A 21,026-nucleotide genomic window follows, 5' to 3' on the forward strand; every position below is an offset into this window, starting at 1 on the left:
TATACTTAATTGTGTTTTCTAGGTTAGCTTTCGCTTGGTTGTTAGTTTGAGACAGTTTTGTTGAAGCTGTGAGGATGGACAAACCGCATATGCATCCTGTGCACATCGAATGAGGAGACTTTGGCAAAATATTTTGGCTATTTAATGGGCATTGTAAAGTTCATCACAGGTCATAACGTAAAAGTGGTTTGATGCAATGTGCTCTGTTCTAGATAAATTCACTGAGTTAGAATTGTTTACAGTAGTAGTGAATGGAACCAGATGTCTGAAGCATTTATTGGTTCTAAAAGCTCCCTCATAGAAAGTTATTACATAGACAATTGCAAACATGTTGCTTTATGCCTGATGTGTTGTTTTATGATAGTTTTTAGATATGATTTTGTTTCCTAAAATGTTTCAGCTTTTGAATGCATTCATGGCAGAGAGGTGTTCTGTGGCAAAATAAATATCCCAAAAAGAAAATGCTCTTTTTTTCCAGATTTACTCCTATTTTACCATCATTAACATTACATATAAAAACTCTAAGCTAATATGTTGTCCCCAGGTTCCTATCACCACCATTATAAAGAAATCCAAGTCAGTAAGTTTTGGGACAATTAACCGTTTTAATTTGGAACTACTCTGATTGTCACTGTTTACATCTCACTGGTAGAATAACACAGAAATGTTTTAAGATCATTGAAATTCCACTGGGCGGCATGGTGGCGCGGTGGGTAGCGCTGTTGCCTCACAGTGAGGAGGGCCTGGGTTTGATTCCCCGGCCGGGTGACTGGGGTCCTCTCTGTGTGGAGTTGGCATGTTCTCCCTGTGTCTGCGTGGGTTTCCTCCCATAGTCCAAAGACATGCAGTCAGGCCAATTGGACATGCTAAATTGCCCCTGGGTGTGAGTGACTGTCTGTGTCTGTCTGTCTGCCCTGCGATGGACTGGTGACCTGTCCAGGGTGTAGCCTGCCTTCTGCCCGAAGACTGCTGGGATAGGCTGCAGCACCCTGACGGAGAAGCGGCTTAGAAAATTGATGAAATTCCACATTAATCTTTATGGAAAACATGGATTCATGTTTAAGTGAAGCACTCCAATTAAAAATAGATCATTTTTAAAGCTTAGACGAAGATCGGATCGGTATCATAATCAGTCGATACTCAAGGTTTCAATGTCAGTGTGGGAAAAGAAAATGTGGTACTGTGGCATATCTAGATAAACTCTTTGCTAGCCTTCAGTACAGAATGTACTGTAGTTACAGTTAGCCTTGCTAATTATAGGGGCACTATGATTATGATTTCAGACATATTCTGACTGAGCGATCTTCTGAATTGCTTGATTATGTATGTGCATTTCTCTGCGATGCACTCTTCCTGAGTTATGGGGACTTGATGAATTGGAAAATTGGCAGTGATGTGGATAGTTCTGTAGGCATTTAATCCTGCTAAGTCATCCCCCTGAAATATATGATAATAAGATTTATGTCTGTGAGGGTGCATTTCATTTTGTGCACAAGAAAGGATCCTTCTTGTTCTGCATTTGTTGTTTGTGTGTGGGCAAGCAGGGTGTGCTTGCTTGGCCCTATGTGTGTAATCTGTCCTTGCTAACAGGATTTAAAGGACAGCAGGATGTCTCTCAACAGATGAGATGTTTTATCACACTAGAACATTTTTTCTTAATCTCTGCATATTTGTTTTGTACTAAGATGACAAAGATCTGCTCTTTTTTTCTCAATCTCTTTTTTCATCTCCACCCTCCATCTCTCCAGAGGCAACACTCATCCTCTCCTTTGAGGTTTTCACTTATTAATGTGACTGCAATGCTTTGCAGTGCATGTACTCTAGTTTTTCCTCTTTGTTGATGTACCTGGTTAAAAGTAGCCTAAGATGTGATTCGGCACATTCTAGGAACTGGACTCCGATAAATGGCTTAATCATATCAAACCTCAGGTCTCACTGTTTTTAACTGATCACCTTTGTAGCTGAGTGTTTGTAGACGCTCCCTGGACTGAGCAGGATGTGCACTCGCAGAAGGCTGAGCAGCCTACTGGCCTTTTCAGATGCTTTTCAGAGCCTCGCCCCTTTGTGGAGGGAGTGTTTGCGAAATGCATGCCTTCACTACCGCCACTGCCGTAATGGAACTGGAGCATCGCTCCTCCATGGCGACAGCGCATAGCAACACTGCCATGTCCCCCACAGCAGGCAATTATGAAGTGCTATTCAGACAGCCATTACATAACAGCAGAGCACATCAGAGCTGAGAGAAGCGCTGTGTCAGTCTCTTTCAGGTTAACAGTGCTTACCCTCCCGACCACTCCACGCACCATATTTACACCAACGGCCAAGCATCTTGAAGCAAAACAGACTGAATGCTTAGCTTAGAATCTGCTGAATCTGCTCATCACTGTCTGCAGACCAAACTGAGTATATTCAGTACACCTAATAATCTTTTATCCTTGGGCAATATGTGTCGGTCACTCTCTAGCACTTGATCAGTGATTAGTTTCTGTTGGGTGAATATTTGTGCTTTGGGGGCTATTCTCAAGCTAGCAGTGACACTGCAGTGTTAAAAATCCCAGCAATTCAGCTGTGCCTGATACGCTCATATTAAGTGAAGTCACTACTATGTACAGTGGTCTAGGTAATAATAGATGTATATTTGATGGACAGGGTGCCACAACAGATGGACTACAGTCAGTAACAATGAACCTACAAAGGGCACCTATATATTAGCTCTAAGTTAAAATGACCAATGGTTGTAATACTAGTTGTATCTAATAAACTGTCAGTTCAGTGTAGATAGTCATGAAATTGGTGTTAAGTGGAAGAACCAACCATTGATGCCACTTAAGTGGGCTGTCACCAGTGGGTGAATCAGGTGCCGTTGTATCCATGCACTGGAGGGTTGATGGTTTCACAGCAGTCCCACCGAGAGCTGGACCAGAATTACGATCCCTCTCCCTGGGTGTGTGTGGGGTTTTTTTTCTGTTGGCCATCTGCTCCGGACTTTGACTCATGAGTGAGCCAACTGATGTGTTACCCCCCCTCCACCTCATTCCCTTACACCTCCCACCAAATCATACCAAATCTACATACACCAGACATGCTTGGGTTCGTGCACCACCAGGGCAATTCATCTCTGGTCCTGTCTACTTCTTTTAACAATTATACTTCTCTGAGATTCTACTATCCACATGTCTCAATTTGGGCGATATGTACTATATTCTTAGTATATATACCATATGCTCCCCTACGTAGCAGAGAGGTTTACGAGTCGATTCATGCAGAAATTCATGTTGTTCGGCACAAGTCATGTCTCCATTCCCTGGGAGTTTGAGTCGAGTATTGAGTCTTTAGTAGAGAATTAGTTTCATTATTAGCATTGTTCAAAACTAAACCTCTGCTGAAAACGTCTGAGGTTCAACCTGGCTTCAAACGACAAGACTTTCATTATAGAAAAACATTCAGTCTGAAACTTGAAAGAGGCTAAACAATGGCAGGCTAGCCTGTAATTTGGATTATAAGTATGCTATCCAAACTACATGCTAGCCGACCGTTGTAGCCAGCCGATGTTGCATTTCACTGTCCTTGAGGCAGAATTTTTCTACATTGAAAGATTCAATATTTGGAGCTGTATTGAACTTCTTGCTGCTTCAGACTGTGAGCGAACAGCATTGCAGTAATGACTGTGCATGACTCTCAATGTATTAAAACTCACAATGTCACACATAAAAGGTTGGAAATGAGGTTCAAATCAAAAGTATCACCAGTGTCCATGCCAATAATTGTTTTGGAGTGTTTCGGAATGGATCATATTGTATTTTCCAGTATGAGCATATTACTTTCACTAAAAGTAGCACTGCCAGTGTGGACGCCCACATTCTCACCCATTCTGACCTATCCACCTCCTGCTTCCTGGGCAGAGTTTGCTCCCTGTCTCACTGTCTTTCCGTTCTTAAGTCACTCACAGTTCTGCCTGGCTTCTTTCAAAGTAAAACTCAGTCCTGCTCCAGAGCTTTTTATATAATCCACCTCTTCCTTCAATCCAATTTCCAGTGCAGTTAAGGCAATCTCTTTATGGCTGTGAGGCTGCCACTATGGAATTTGGCTCCTGATCCATTAGGGTTCGATAGGGACTTATGGTAAAAAAAATAAATGCTTCATGTTACTCTGGGGGGAAAATGGACTCAAATGGACCAGGATTAGTCAATGCTCTGGCATTGTGCTACATAGTATGATGAATACTGTAGACATTTCACTGTCTGTCTGTCTGTCTTTTTGTTTTCTGCCTCTGTGCCAGACAGCCGACGCTTTTCTTTTTCATCCTTTCTTGATCTGCTCCGTCGTCAGTCACTCTGCTCTGTCTATCTGAGTCTCAGCTCCGTTCCCATAGCTACAGTCCAGTTTCTCCATCTGGCTGTTTGGCTACTTTATGTAATGTGTACACACGTGTGCGTATGTGTGTGTGTGTCTCTTTGTGCGACTGTGTGATTTCTATCACCATGGATATCTGTCCATCTGTCTGCTTGGTCATATTCTAATAGTCTGTCTACTCTGCTTACCTTTAGGCTATTATACCAGTGTATTTCTCCTTTTCTCAAGCTATGAGTTTACAATTTACAGTTTACAAATACTTAAATTCATGTACATATGATATGAGTTGAGTTAGTCCTTAATAAGATTTTAAGATATGCATGTGTGTTATGTAGGGATGCACAAAAATATCAGAATCATATCAGTGTCAGCAGATTTTTGTTTTTAAGAAAAATAGCATCAAGTAGATGTTTAGATTTGACAGATATTGCAAACTGATATCTGAGGATGTATTTATTGTACTCCAGAACAGCAGAATGTTTAGGGGATGCTGGGCTACTGTTTTAAAATGTCTGCATTTTAATAATTTTACTGCATTTATAACCCCACAGAAATAAATGCTACATTTCTCTGTAAGGCTAATCCAGGTAGATGAAGGTAGAATCAAAGGAACATAAGTTAAAAAACAGGAGTTTCCAAAACCAAAGTTCAAAAAGTTATTACAAGATACTGAGAAAATGGGACGCCTAACATCCGTGCAAGACCTGGTAGACCATCAAAACTGTCCCCAGATAAACAGCACTTAAAGCTTTCATCTTTGACAGAGAGGAGAAAATCAAGCTGCTTCAGATCTGAGAACATCCACTGGTGTTTCTGTCCATCCTTCCACTGTGAGAACAACTCAACTGAAAAGACCAATAAGGAAAAAAAGAAAACATGCAAACCAAACAGAGAAGCTTCTGGTGTTCTCAAAACAATGGACTGACCACCCCAGAGTCGAGAACTCAGCATCACTGAAAGTGTTTGGGATTCCTTGGATCTTTAAAGTGTCAACAAACTTATAAGACTGAACTTAAAATTTCTCTGAAAAACTGAAAATAAGTTTCTTGAAAAGAATCGAAGCTGTAAAAGGCAAAGAGTAGAAACTCTAAACACTGAAAAATGGTATTATTCAGTTGTTAATGTGTAAAATTTCTAGCTCTTTTCTTGATGCTGAACAACAAAAAATATTTGTGTATTACTGTTCTCCTGCTGTATCATCTGTTCCTTGGTGTATCTCTGCTCTGCCTGCCAGTCATAGAGAGGCGAAAATAGCCAGAGTGACAAAAGAGCAAGAGAGGCAGGGCCAGCATGACTGCAGGGCATTGTGGGGGATTGGGCTTCTTTGTGTCATTTGTGTCTGGTCTTTTATTTATGTGAGTGTATATGTAGGGGGGTGTGTGAAGCAGTTTCTGTGTGTGTGTGTGTGTGTGTGTGTGTGTGTGTGTGTGTGTGTGTGTGTGTGTGTGTGTGTGTGTGAGTGTGTGTGTGTGTGTGTGTGTGTGTGTGTGTGTGTCTTATTTGTGCTCAAAAGCCTCTCTCTGAGACTGGACAGACTCCTCTCCACTGTCATCCTCTCTGATGTTTTGAAAATGACTGCTTTTTTAGATGTGTTTTAGGTGCATGTGTATGACAGAGAGAGGATAAGATACAGAGAGAGAGAGAGAGAGAGAAAGAGAGACGCCGGCAGGCACCCTGTCCATTAAAGCTTGTTCTTTGTTCGCCAGCTGTGTCCAAAGCCAGATCATTAACCTCTATTTGTTACATATGTTTCCAAACAATTCACACTTTATGTTAACATCTAGTGATGATAAATTGCCTTCGTTAGGCTCAGTTGGTCTTGTTTGTGTGGATATATGAGTCTGTGACATGTATTTGTGAATTGTGGTCAGGCTGATTACCAAGGCGTTCCATTTTGAGCCACTGAATGTTTTTCACAGGCAGAGCTCGTTACCACTTTTGACTTCACTGAGACTCTGTGAGTAGTAAGAGGTCTTTTAGCCAGTCGAGCAGCAAGTGCTCATGCGCACACACACACACACACACACACACACACACACACACACCCACACACACACACACACACACACCAGGATGTCACTGCAATGTCAAACATATTCTAACATGAAGATGCTTCATAGAGACCTACTGCAGTTTGATAATAAGGAAAGGAAGATGGGAGAGGAAGAGCGGAGGTGAAAAGCCAAGAAGAAAGTGTGTGTGTGTACTGGGAGGGGTAGAAAAAAATAAGAGGTGATATTAAAGATGGCAGAAGAAAAAAGAGGAAAGTAGACTGTACAAAGGACATCTGTCTTGCCACACCACGCTTCCCTAGATTCTCACAGTAATAGGATATAAGACACTGCGAAAAACTTATTTGAGAGTGAATAATTTATGGAAATGAATCGTTTAGCAATCATAGATGTTGCCTGTAGATGTTAAGAGCTGTATTAATAAAATGTTTGGCAGTGTTCTGTCTGAAACACGCCCTACTAGGTATTTTATGTTAACGTTCCACCTCATAGGAGCGACACATTGCAAAAGATTAATAAATGTGTATACTTACTTTCACTCCATGGAAATGGTGGCACAGGGGCCTCTGTCCTCTTATAAAAGCTGGGTGACATGGGTGAGGGGGAGTGAAGCCGGAGTAAACCTGTAGAGAAAACAAAGAGTTAATGAAAGCTATAGGTAAATGTGAATGTGAATGTACTTAGCGCTATAGAAATGAGAAATGACCATGTAAATATTGTTGATGTTGCATATGTATCTGTTATTGGTTGATGGCAAGCCAGTGGTGTATTGTTACCCCGGTAATCTGCATTGGTGTGTTCCAGCCTCAATAAGGGCGGGGCTTAGACTATAAAGCCAAAGTTTACCTGGGGAAGTGAAGGAGTAGGTTCAAGGGAGCTATAGTGTGTAATCTGTTTGTGACCACTAGATATTAGCTGAGGAGCTAATGGAGTCACTTTAAGAGCTAGTTCTGTTTTTAAAACCTCCAACACTGCTGTATATATAATATGTAAGTATCTTCTTTGAGTGATCAAGGCTTAGTAAATGACTGAGAGCACTTTAACCTACCTGGATGTCTGTGCAACACTAATTGAAGAGGAACTCAAAGCTTTTTTCCTACTGCCTCACGCTACTGGTGACATCGTGTCCCACTTCTTATGAGGACGACAGTGTACCACAACATCATGCTATCCAAGTATTCTCTAAATACTCCTTTGTGTAGCAGAGGCATTCAGCCAGAGCGAGCATCAAACTCCCATGTCTTTTTTGTCCAGGGAGATTGCAAAGTTACAAGCCTTATAAAAACGTAGGATTCAGTTTAAACCATTTTGCTGCTCAAGAATAGTCAAATGTTTTTCCTTGCAATGAGCTGTAATAAGGCATGTCGCCTCTATAGCAGCATTTAATCCAAGTATTTCCAGTTTTGAAAAGCACTTTCAGGTTTGATTCTTGTGTTAGCATCTTTCTTTTGGCAGCACAGTGTTTTTTCCCCAACAGTACTAGAACCTGCTGGAGGAGGTCACCAACCAGTGTATTTTCTTAGCCAAGCAGATGAAGATAGGGACATTGTTGAAGACTTTTTTTAGCCCTATAAAAAACTATAAGATTTCTGTAGTGCTTATTAAAAACGTCTGTTACACTCTAGAATACAGTGGCCCCAAAAAGTATTTGCAAAGTGGCAAAGCAATTGACATTCTTTCAATACAGAGAATTCCAAAACAGTCATTTTCTTTTTGGCAAAGCATCAAAAAGTGGATGGTATGTTTTAGATTGTTATCATTTGAGCAATTTCTTTGCAGTTTTGCATCCGAAATGCTGTAGTACACTTCTAAATTCATGACGCCATCAACAAACACAAGCTCACTGAAAGAAAAACAACTCTGGTCTGTTCTGTTTTAAGCCATAGTAATTGTCCAAATTTGATTGTAAGACTGTTTGAGACTAAAGATTTTAATTCTTGCTAGAGCAAAGCGAGCTCTCCCATTGGTTAGGACATCAGGAGCTGAACAAAAGGTGTAATGTGTCAGATTAAGTTAAACACAAAATGACAGTGGAATCAGCATATCCCATTTTGATTTGGGTGGGACAAGTTTTGGAATGGAACACAGTGGTGGAAGCTCTATACTGAAGGAGTCACTGTGAAACCACTACAAGGTAAAATATATAATAAAATAGACTACAAGCTTCAAATAAAACTTAGTGTCTTTTACAACCGTGTAAAAGTCAATGTCCATGTTTTCTTCACAACGGCCACAAAATGTTTGTGTGAATCAGTGGTAGCTGATTTCCTACTTGAATCCCATAGGAGCCCTAGAAGTTAGTTGGAATTAGCATTTTTCTGATTGAGTTTTGGCTGTTATGGCCTGAAATGAAAGAAGAAACCTATAGACACTGGTATGTATGTTAGCCAGTCCTCTATCTTAATAGAATCTTCTATTCTATGTCTATTCTGATTATACAAACAATAAAATGGAATCAGCTATGGTGAGAAATACAGCTAACAAAAGTGTGAAAAGAGGATCAAAGCCTTATTCAGAAGAACAACAGAACATAGCTGAGGTGGCCTGTCACACCTGTTCACCTGCCCTCAGCCACCTGGGGGAGAAACCTGCCTCATCCTTTTTAATCTGTGTGTGTGTCTGTCTGTGTTTGTAGCTTGTTTAGCTGGGTAAGGAGATGTATCCTTGCTTTATGTATATGTTTAAAAACATGCATATATATTATTTTTAGGTCACTATATCAGAGCTTGTGATTATTCTTTAGCATTCTTCACAGTGAATTGCACCACAGGGTGCATTGATGAACAGAAGCCACGCTGCCAGAGCTGCGGGTAAATTTAGCTCCATTTCCCACATTTATTGCCAGACTTCACACGCGCACACACATACGTACGTTTCTTCTTTCAACAGGAAGCTCACTCTGGCGCTGAAAGCACCCTCCCTCTTCAGTCTTGTCAAGCAACTCACAATACCATCTAAGACATCGCATACGTACCTTTCTTGGATTGACAGTGTTGAAGATTTTCTTTTGTTTCATGTCATGAAGATGCTCTATTCACTGAGATTTAATCAAAGCTATAGCAAATTCAAACTCACAGGAGAAAATGCACTTCTCTTCTTGTTTTTTAGTCTCTAGCTGTATTCAGTTGTTCAGGATGTCCATTTCTAGGAATTGAATTGTGAATTGGCTGTTAAATTCTGCTCACAGAGCGAAATACATGAAATGAAAACACCCTCCATCCTACATTTTGATGTGTGTTCTGTAAATGGCTGATTTCCTAGAATAAAAAGCATCTTCATGTCCTCGACAGATCGTCTTAGGTCTCATGTCAAGCAGTTGTTAAATGCGTGGAATAAAACCCTGCAGCATTTCTCCTGTAATCAGAGACTATTTGACCTTAGTCAGCTTAAGCTGTCCTCTTGGAGAGAGAGTGAGATCTTCATTTTGAGGTTATCTTTGTTCTGTTCTGCCTGCTAATGATATGATTACTGATGCTTTATTCACTGTTATCCCTGCTTTGATTGCATCCTTTAGGCTTGCCTCTGTGCCACAGAGTGATTGGAGGGCACTGCTGAATATTTTACTTCTGTGATCTGAAGTCTTAGAGGCTCTATAAATGTGCTACCCATTTTAGTCAGAAGGATAACATTGATTTTTGGCAATTGAAAATTAGACTTGCCATAGGTGCCATAGTAAAAGTTTAAATTGAGAATTTAAAGGTAAATTTCACAAATTTTCCTGTTTGATTCAGTTGCTGAGATGTAAACAAACTCTTTCAGAGTGCTTTGATGTGAAAACGTTCCTTGTAGAGAAACATACCCACTCAGGTGTCTTTATAGTGGTGCTGATAGAAAACAGGGATTCCAATATCTACAACACAAATATAGCATATATTTTATTTACCATCCAAAACCACCTATTAAATGGTAATATTAAATGGTATGATGGTAATATAGTGTTATATCTGGATTAGAAATGTGTAAAACTTTATATCAGTCATATATATATATATATATATATATATATATATATATATATATATATATATATATATATATATATATATATATATATATATACATATATGACTGATATAAAGTTTTATATACATATATATATATATATATATATATATATATATATATATATATATATAATGACTCATACTTAAATTACTTAAACGTTTACATAGACCAGTCAGTCATAATTATTATGAACTGATTTTATGCAACTATTTAAATGCTTAATATTTCAAGTTATACCAAGAGAGCACAACTGGCCTCAGTCTTACTGGGTGGGGTACTCCATCTCCCCCATCAGTCAGCATGATGCTAGCCAGTATGGTGTCTGACTAACTTAACCATACTGGCAGTTGGCACTCAGCATGTCACTAAGGAAGTGGTTGATAATTGATCATGATAATAAATTAAATAATACAATTGAATTACAATAATATTACCATTTATTAATGCATAATTAACTATTACTTTATGTAATAGCTTCCTAGGAGCCTATAGAGATGTCTGATTCCTATCATCATCACTCTGAATTCTGAAAATGCAATTTTCTGCAACACACTGCTACACACTGACATAACCATGCCATTAACATGTCAAATCAGATGTCGTGCTGTCACTTGGTGTAGTCATATAACAGTGTAATGTTACCATTACTGGTAACTGTCATGACAGATGTCCTAATGCTTGATGTCTTGACAGCTAACATGAGTACACATCAAAACTGTGGCTTGCATTTTACAGGCCCTCATTTAATGTTCTTTAAAGCTGTAGCTGATTCTATTGGCTGCAGACTAAGCAAATGTCAGAGAACCAGTGAGGGGGAAGCATGGAGGAGCATGGTTTTCAGCCCAAATCATAGATCATGTGACTGACTCTGCTCTCATTATTTCACATCAGTTACGATCTCTCTAGGTCTTGGCCTGCTGGATTTGTTGGATCAGATCAGGGAGCTATAAAAATATTCTGAGGCTCTGAAGGACAATGACTGCCTCATGCTATAGTGTTTGGTTGTTATGACCAGAGACTGAACAAAATGACTATTGATATTTCATAATTACAGCCAGTGACCTTGGAGTCAAACAGTTGCGATTTCATTCGATTCCAGTGAAGCTTCTCCCTCAGTCAGATCTGATAACAAATGTCATTCTTAGCTCAGGCTTAGTGCTTCATTACTGGTGAATTATGTGAGTGAAGAAAGAGAGCCGGCTGGGTTCATTTTCCTCTGCAAACTACAACAGAGAGCACTGCTCACTAGTCTTTATATATGTTAACCTGGCAGGGAAGAAAGAATATACATACTTAGTAAAACATGAAATGGTTTTGAAACCTAGGTGTCTATTTAAACTTCTAATCTTGTTTCGCAGTAGCCATGAAATGCAATGTCCATCAGTTTAGATATCACTCATTTTTTGTGATTTTTTCCCTTGAATAACATTAATGGAATATATCTCGATGGAAATAAGTATGATTTACATAATCAGAACCAAAGTGCACTTCCATCGTCATTTGAAAAAGGGAATTTATTGTGTTTAAATTCTATTTTTTATTGTGGCAGTTGTACATAACTTTTCGATATCAAGGTAATATTTCATAATGTTCCAAATACAGAGAGTCAACAGTGTCCTATATAATCTCATGACAAAGTTATAGGGAGAAAATGTTTTCTTTGATTGTGTAAAAGAAAAACTGAGTGGCAGAGTGGCCTCTAGGGGGCCTGCAGAAAGAGACTGTGCAAGCTTCTTGTCTTTGCTTTCATTCTAGAAGTACATTAGAAACAGTGTTGCCATCCCAATCCATAATTCATTCATTCATCTGTTTTATTTTTTAAAACATTTTAAAAATTGATGTTAAAATCGATTTTTTCATCTATCTTTCTCACTCTGCTTTATTAGCAGTATTTGGATTGTATCAAATATGGGGTTTCACACAATCCCTCTCTTCCCTCACTATAATAAATATAGTTCCTGGGCGAGCCCCTGCTTGTTTTGGTCTCTTAAGCTGTCATGGAACAGGAATCCCATGCCTCCTCCATTTAGATTAAGCCATACTGTTAAACCAGTGAAGAATCACGGGAGCACTGTGCCTAACACTGCTTGTCTCGACACTCAGACGTGAGTGAGCAAACACTCAGGATTTACGTCATCCACTTCCTCCGGGGACGACTTCAATGTTTGATCCATTCTTGTTGCTCCCTGGAAATATGTTTATCTCTGACGTTGCTGGTTCTGGCACAGTGTTACACTTAGTTGTCTCACTTGCACCATCATAATATACACAGCCTCTTAAATGTATTTGTCCTTACAACTTGCAGCAGTTAAAGTGGCTTTGAAAACAAGGTTCTAAATCATTACATAAAGATGAGAAAGTGGAGGTGACTGTTCTTTTGTTTCACGTTTGTATTATTTAGGCTATGCTAAAATGACATTCACATACAATGCTTGTATCCATGTGTACTAAAGACTAAATAAAGCTGAAAGGATCTTGCAATGGATAGACAACTAAAGGCAGCCGCTCTTTTGTTGTTCACTCTACTGTGTTTGCTGACAGTTTTAATTGGCTCTAAACACAGGCATTTAGCTCATTCTGCCCAGAACCATCAGCTGCTTGTTACTATCCGCTCTGCTAGTTTAGAAACACAGCATGTATGAATCTGTTAAAGGGCCTATATTCATTCTTCTTCTAATGAACTTTTTTCCGTGAAGTCCATGTAGTCTAATTCAGACATTTGTTTGTTTGTTTTTTTACCATAAACATCATAATTTATTCATTAAATCATAGTTTTCTAATGTCTTTTAGACCTATGGAATTAAACAGGCTGTGTTTATTAGTGGCTTTAAGACTACAAATGACCTCCAATTTTGACTAACTACCTTGAATTGTGTCTCCAAGCAATCCATGATGAAACTCAACTTATAACTTCAGCATAAATGTGCTGGGCTAAATTGTAGGCTGACTAGGCAAGTACATGTAAATGCATTGGTTATTGTGAGACAAAAAACAAGGCTGTTTTGCAGCCTGTTTTCTATATATAGAGCCCAGAGTGAATGGTACATTTTGAATGTAGAATGAATGTACTACATTAAAGCTTTTCCGAAAAACCCTTTAAAGCTCTCAGTTTGAAAAATATGCTGCGTGTTTCAAAGACTCTACTGGTGAACCTCACAACAGGTTCATATCACTCTCAAGGCCTAAGTTACATGGTTTGTTCATTTGCTTTCTGTCTTACAGAAAGAATGGTTATGCCTGAACTGCCAGACCCAACGGGCTCTTTCCGGACAGCTTGGGGATATGCCTCCACCTTCTCCCTCCAAGCTGCCAGCTAAATCCCAATCTACCCCTCCGTCTTCCCCAGCCCGAGTCTCCTCTGCCCCTTCATCCCCTGCTCCCACTGCCACTGCCACCCCTGCCAAAGGACTTACAAGAACCCCCAGTGTAACTCAGGCTCCTGCTGACAAGTCTGAACTTGTCTCAGGCACAGTTGATGCTAAACCTCTAGTAGAGTCAGCTGCTGCGAAATGTGATGAGGCACAGGCAGTACTGGAAAGCACACAGGTAGTACCTGAAGCAAGCAAAGAGCGAGCTCTTCACAATGCACCTGAAAACACAGAGGGCATATCCACTCCACCTGAGCAAACAGTCAAAGTTGCCACCCCTCCCACTGATAGTGTCCCCGGGGATATAGCAGATGTTAAAGAGGCAGGTGCAGACCAGGCTGGAATTGTAGAGCAACCTGAGCCTCCTGTTGAGGACCAGAAGGGAGAAATAAGTGAGCAAGAGCAAAGTCAAGTAGTAGAAGCCTCTAATGATGGTAACATTGCTGAAAGAGAATCACAAAACATAGAGGTCACACATGTACCTGAAGGTGTTGATCTCACTGAGACCTCATCATCTGACATCAAGAGTGAGTTTAATTCAGACAGGACACAAGTAACAGACATTAAGCCAGCCACAGATAGAGAAACAGACCAACAAGCATCTTATCAAGGATCAGATGAGGTTTTACCACCCGAATATCCAGCAGAGGAATCCTCTGCTGAGCCAGCATCAGCTGATTATATGCAGACTAGTGTAGGAAATAAATCAGATGATAAAAATATTCCTGTAGCAGATGAAGTTGTGACTGCAAAGCAGGTAGAAGAAGAAGAAACAATTGCTAAAGAAAGTGCTGTTACTACCAGCAGTCTGGAAATGCCTGGTGAACCAGAAAGACCTACATATCCTGATGAGGCTGTTATCTGCAAAGATGAGGTCAAAAATGAGATTATGCCTCATAAAGCATGTGAGGTCAAGGCAGAGATAGAAACCTTATCCACCCAAGCCCCTGAAAATCCAGACAGTGAGGAAACGGCATCTATAGATGAGAAATATCCACGTAATGTGGAGAAAGAGACGCCACAACAAAGTGAAGATGCACACACAAGTGCACTCAGTACAAAAGAAGCTCAAGCACCTCTTATTGAAACTCCAGAGAGTCCTGCCCCTGCCTCCCCAGCCCCTGCTATACTGACAGAATCTGAACTAACAAATAAATATGACAATTCAGAAACAGGGCACAATGCATACCTTATGGCAGGGGAAGTAGGTTTAAACACACCAGACACTGCATTAGGAAGTACTGATAGTAATCCTCCTAAAGAGACAGAGGATGTTGGTCCTATGGTTGAGGCAAAAGAGGCAGAATCTGTGCCCCAAAATCAAACAGATGACAGCTCTGCATCTAGAGTAAAAACTGAGAGTGAGGTTTTTGGTGATTATAGTGTTAATAAAGAAAAAGAGGATATGACTATGAAAAATGAAGTAGAAAATGTTCAAAGAGATCATTCAGAAAATCTGAATCAGGCTAGTCTAAATAAAGAAAAAGATGAGGGTCAACTAGAAAAGGAGCAGCTAACTGAAACAGAGACTGATAAATCTCCAAAAGATAACAAAGAAGAAACCAGTGTTATATGTACTGAGGATGAGATGGGGCAAGTGGCAAAAACAACTGAAAAAAGTAGAACAGTCTTTCACAACACATCTGATAAGTCTGCTCCTGAACCAACCACTTCTGAGCCAGAGATCCTTGATAAAGACATAAAAGAAAAAACAATCTCCCAAGCAGAGCTGGCCCATCTGGCTCAAGAGACTGCTCCCAAAGGAGAAGAAACACTGCTAGAGAATGTACAGCCAAAACAAGAGCTCTCAAAAGATACTGCCTCAAAATTAGAATATTTAGGAGACAAGCCAATCCATGAGAAAGGAGAGAAAGCCGAGAGAATCAACACTGATGCTGAGGTGCTCCAGAATGACAAGAGTTTAGATAATTTGCAGAAAGTGTCTATTCCACAGCTTTCAAACAAAAAAGAAGAAGGTAAAGCTGAAACTATGACAGGGCTTGCAAGTCCTTTCTCACAGGTAGAATCAGAGCAGATCCCATTCTCTTCAGTTAGTGAAGCTAAATATATGGGAAAAGTCTCAGAGGAAGAAACAGTGGAGTCACACACTGATACTGTGAAGACTGAGTCTGAATGTGTAGTTGAGAAGGATGACTCACCAAGTGCTCAGAAAGTTCCAAAGGAGGAAGAAAATTCACCACTCAAAAACAGTGTAATAAAACAATCTAGAGACATAGTCTTAAAAAAAGCTCAAGAACAGTTTACCACACCAGCTGTTCTCATGGACAAGATAGAAGGAGAATCTGTACTCCCTGCATTTGATGTAAAGGAAGACATTATAACAGAAAGCAAGCTTAATTCAAATATGGAACAGACTGTAGTTCCAGCTGAAATAATTGATTCCTCTGCTGCAATGCCCCATAAAGATAATAATATAATTAAAAATGAACAGGAGGTAAAAGTTGACCCAGAAGCCATTAAAAAATCTGCTGATACCCAATTTAGCATTGAAAATGTACTCTATAATGTAGATTTGACAGTAGAACCAGCTTCTCCACTGCCTGTAGCTAGCAAACAAGAAATAAACAAATCATCTGTGGAAGTGCAGTCTCCAGCCTCTGAAGAGAAAAAAGAAGATGGGTCAAAGCCACTGATAAAGCCTAAAGAAACTGATGAGTTGGGAGAGGTAACTGTAACATGTAGCTGTAGAGGTAATGCTAGATGGAGCTCTTTTAGATGCTTAGATACTAGGGAAGTGTCTGTTTAATGCTTTTAATACTTAAATACTATTTTACCTTGTATATTCTGATTTGAATGCATTGCAAATTCTAATTTGCCTATGTATCTTGCAGAAGACAGATGTTGCTGGGCCTGCAAAAGACAAAGAGCTACTGAAGGAGCCTGGCGAGAAAGATGGAGTCAATCAAGTGTGCAGTCCCACCAGCCCTTCAGATTTGGCCAAGTTGGAGAGCACTGTACTTCCAATACTTGAGGCTCAGACAACACCTTCTAAAGATGAATCACAAAGTGACACCATGAAGACCAGACGCCGACTGGAGGTGCTCCCAATGTCTCCAGACCTCAGTTCAGAGGAAGACAGAGTTTGTGAGGCTCAAGAAGAAAAGGATGAAAAGAAAAAAGAAAGGAAAAAACTACTTGTGCCAGCAGACATTCAAGGAGAGTTTTTGGAGGACAGCAGTGAGGGAGAATCTTCACCTATCATCGAGAGAAAAAAGAAACTTGGAGAAGAAAAGAATTTAGGAGGAGAAAGCCCAGTTTCTGCAGATGATGAAGAGTTTATTCGAAAGCAGATTATGGAAATGAGTGCTGATGAGGATGCATCACCATCTGATGAAGAAAACTTTATCAGGCAAAAAATCAAGGATCACGAAAAGAAACAACTGGAAAGAGATTCCAAAAAAGAAATGAAAGAGAAGAGTGAGTCAGGCAAGACAAGACGTCTTCTCAAAAAGAGCAGTGTCAGTCCTGAGGATGAGCCAGACCGCAAAAGTATCATTTCTGTGGCCAAAATTGAGGAACTAGATAAAGGAGAGCAGCCTTTTCCAGATAATGAAGCTGGCATTCGACATTTTAAAACTATCGAACTGAACAGTGTCGCCACTGTTCGGCAGGCTTCAGACGATGGTGAACCAGAGAGCCTTACAGACTCCCCTGATGATAAATCCAGAGGTGAAGGTTCCTCAAGCTTGCATGCTTCCAGCTTTACTCCAGGAACATCTCCAACCTCACTGTCTTCACTTGATGAAGACAGTGACAGCAGCAGCCCAAGCCATATTCGGTCCAGTGGTGAAGGCAAACAGCACAGGAAAGCCAAGCACCGGCAGCCTGGACAAATGCTACCCACTATTGAAGATTCATCTGAAGAAGAAGAACTGCGTGAGGAAGAAGAGCTTCTGAAAGAACAAGAGAAGCAAAAGAGTTCTGGGAAGAAATCAAAAAAAGACAAAGAGGAGATACGTGCACAAAGAAGGAGAGAGCGACCAAAAACTCCACCAAGTAACCTCTCACCAATTGAAGATGCTTCACCAACAGAGGAGCTGCGGCAAGAAGCAGAGATGGAGGAAATCCGAAGATCATCTTGTTCAGATTTCTCTCCAAGCATGGAATCAGACCCAGAGGGTTTTGAGATTCTTCCAGAGAAAATTGCTGCTGTCCAAAAAGTATATCAGCTGCCCACTTCAGTCTCCTTGTATTCTCCAACAGATGAGCAACATGTGGATAATCAGTCAAAAGAAAATAAGGAAAAACGACCTTTGAAAACTGCAGATGAAGCATATGAGGAAATAATGCTGAAGGCAAAATCTCCAACTACAGAGAGAGTGGAACTTCCACCAGGGAAAGATTCTCTTTATGGTGGGATGCTGATAGAAGACTACGCTTATGAGTCCTTGGTTCAAGATGTATATGTGGAGCAGGCACCAGACAAAATTTCTGTTCCAGAAAAAGCAAGAAAGCTTAGATCGCCTGATGAGGTATATGAAGACATGATGCAGAGAAAGAAAGAGATGCTGCTAAAAGAGCAGCAGCTGAAAAAAGATCATACCATAAAAGAAACCTCCAAACCAGAGATCATGGTTCCCTCATCAGACACCAAAAGAGACACCATCTCCTCAAGTATCTCTGCCCAGTCAGGCAAGGATGGGAAACCACTATTAGATGCAGAGGAGGCATATGAGGAACTTATGAAAAAACATAGAACTGTTCTGACACCAGGAACAAGCCCAACCCAATCTGTTCCTGATTTGAATGATGCAGCACAGCAAATGGCAGTAACTTCTTCAGAAAAAATAGATGATGTTCCTCCAAGACGAATTCTCCCTATACCTGACCTGAGGGTGACACAGTGCTCCTCAGGTGAAGAGGAATCTGGAGAGGAGAGCACTGAAGATCACAAACAGGACACTGAAAAAGGTTCTGTTCCTGTATCAACATCATCAGATACTATAGTGACTGAACTAGCATCATTTGATACTGAGGTACCTCATCAAGTACCAGCTGCTCCGCCAGCTTCAGAGCCTGTAACAGAGCTCGCTTCATCAAGGGAAGAAACACCATCAAAACCACTACCACCACAGGACGCCATAGTTGAAGCAGTTCAGGCTTTCCAATCTGATGTTGTTGACTTGTCAAAGTCTTCAGCCTCTACTCAAATAGATGCTTCCCCTATTCCAATTCATAATATAGGTTCTAGACCTTCTGTCGCAGTTGCATCACCTTTATCCACTGTACCACAGTATGCTCCATCAGTACCTAGTGTAATATCAACTGCTCCACCTGTTCCTCCCAAACCAGTGGTTCTACGTAGAGCTGTGTCTCAGGAAAGAACAGACATTCCTGTTCCTCCACCCCTACCACCTCCTACTCTTCCCAAACCTACTGTTTATCCCAAAAAGATTCCACCTCAGGTTCCCCAAAGAACAGTTCCAGTTCCAACTACAGTCCCTAGACAACCTATGGCTCCAACATATAAGCCCCATGTTCCCCCTCCTGTGCCTCCAAAGCCATCTTCAATCCCTGCAGGCCTGACATTCAGTCACAGACCAGGAGAGTCTGTGAAGCCACCCATAGCTCCAAAGCCCATGTCAAGTGCCCAAGCATCTTCTTCTGCATATGCTCCACCAAGACCAAACATCCTCCCCACAGGCACTGTAGAAGGTGCTTTGAATCTGAGTCCTTCAGCTGAAAGTAAGACAGGGACTACTTCACCAATCAAGTCCCCTACATCCCCTAGGTTTGGCAAAAGTTTACATGACACTTATGTGGTTATCACTCTTCCATCTCAGCCTGGGTCACCTATAGAAGGTGTGACAACCCAAGCCACAACAAGTTTTGATCTCACATCACCTAGCAAACCAGCTTCTGCACAGCTCCAAACTCAGGCACAGGTGCAACCACCACCACAGTCACAAACGACTAGGGTTCCATTAGCATTTACACGAATTACAGAATCTATAGAAAGCCAAGAAATATGTGGTCCAGAGAAGGTAGTTTCAAGCATGAGTCATGTCTATGAGGCTATTTCAGCTTCAGAGCCTTCATCAGTCATTCCAAATGTTGGTGTTCAGGTAGTTACTACTGAAGTCCAAAGGACAACAGTGTCAGTTGTACATGAAAGAACAGCACCACCACTTCCCACTTCTAGAGCCCCTGGGATACCAGTTGTCCCTGAAAATTTGAAACCTCAGCCAATACAAGCACAAAATGGTCAAGCCTATCATTCTGGAGAGGTCGTTGACCTGCGCACTCCAAAAATCGATGCAGAAACTGCTATGAAAGGTATGGATCTGTCGTCATCTGAGTCACGACGGCAGTCCGTCCTTGCTGATGGCAGTGGGCGGCAACAAAGTGCTGTCCAGTCATCAGTTATGAATCTAAGCACAGATACTTCCTCAGTGTCTGTTGTAACTGACAGCATCACCATACTCACTTGTACAGCTACCATAGCATACAGCAACAGTGATCTTTCTCAGGCCACCTCAATGCCTCTTCAGCTTACAACAGCTAAATCTTTTGAACCTGTTTCCCAAATTATTTATCGTCCTGTTGACGCTCAACCAGAAAAACCTATCAATCTCTCCACAACTGTGAGCAAAACTCATCCTGTTCCTGTGACATTAGCCCCGACAATCGCAAGTAATGGTATTAGCACAAGTATTCCACCTCGACTGGAAACTTGTATATCTGGTGCTGTTGACCTCACTACAATGAAGTCAGTGCAAACCATGGTCTCTGTAGATGGCTCCACTTCAGAAGTGGTCACTGCAGTGATCACAGAGGATGATGGCAAACCAGTAGACCTAACAGCAGGAAGACGGGCAGTCTGCTGTGATGTTGTCTACAAGCTTCCATTTGCAAGTAGCTGTGCCACTCAACAGCCCTCAGCTCCATTGCCAGAGGATCGTTTTGGCTACAGGGATGACCACTACCAATATGATCGCTCCCCATATGGAATGAGAGGACTTGGTGGAATCAAGCCCTCAATGTCTGACACAAATTTGGCTGAGGCTGGTCTCTTTCTATACAAGAGTAAGAATAGCTATGATTACAATGGGGCAATGGAAGGTGCTGTAGACCTAACCTCTGGAAAGATGTCTGTGGCAGGTCAGTGTGATATTGCAGATCTTTCCCACAGGTGTCATTTTGAGTTGCCTATGCTTATTCCAAGCTGAAACTTTCTTTTTTTAAGTTGTGCTTTTTTGTTTTCCTTGGACTTTGCATGTGTATGCTTTCCCTATTTTTTTTTTTACTTTTGTATTCAGGTTTGTGT

At 40.8% G+C, this 21,026-nt stretch overlaps 1 protein-coding gene across 10 annotated transcripts in view; it reads left to right on the forward strand.

Moving 5' to 3' along the window:
- The window catches only part of pcloa (piccolo presynaptic cytomatrix protein a), a 64,864-nt gene that overhangs the window by 12,171 nt on the left and 31,667 nt on the right, over positions 1–21,026 (forward strand). For 9 of the 10 annotated variants that reach the window (XM_017712199.2, XM_017712202.2, XM_017712204.2 and 6 more), the window contains exons 4-5: positions 13,593–13,916; positions 16,591–20,860. In XM_017712199.2, the coding sequence (XP_017567688.1) occupies positions 13,593–13,916; positions 16,591–20,860 (4,594 nt within the window). The remainder of the gene's footprint in view (positions 1–13,592; positions 13,917–16,590; positions 20,861–21,026) is intronic. The other variant, XM_017712207.2, reaches the window with a different exon arrangement.

Source organism: Pygocentrus nattereri, chromosome 1, assembly GCF_015220715.1.
Source record: "Pygocentrus nattereri isolate fPygNat1 chromosome 1, fPygNat1.pri, whole genome shotgun sequence".
NCBI classification, from domain to species: Eukaryota; Metazoa; Chordata; class Actinopteri; order Characiformes; family Serrasalmidae; genus Pygocentrus; species Pygocentrus nattereri.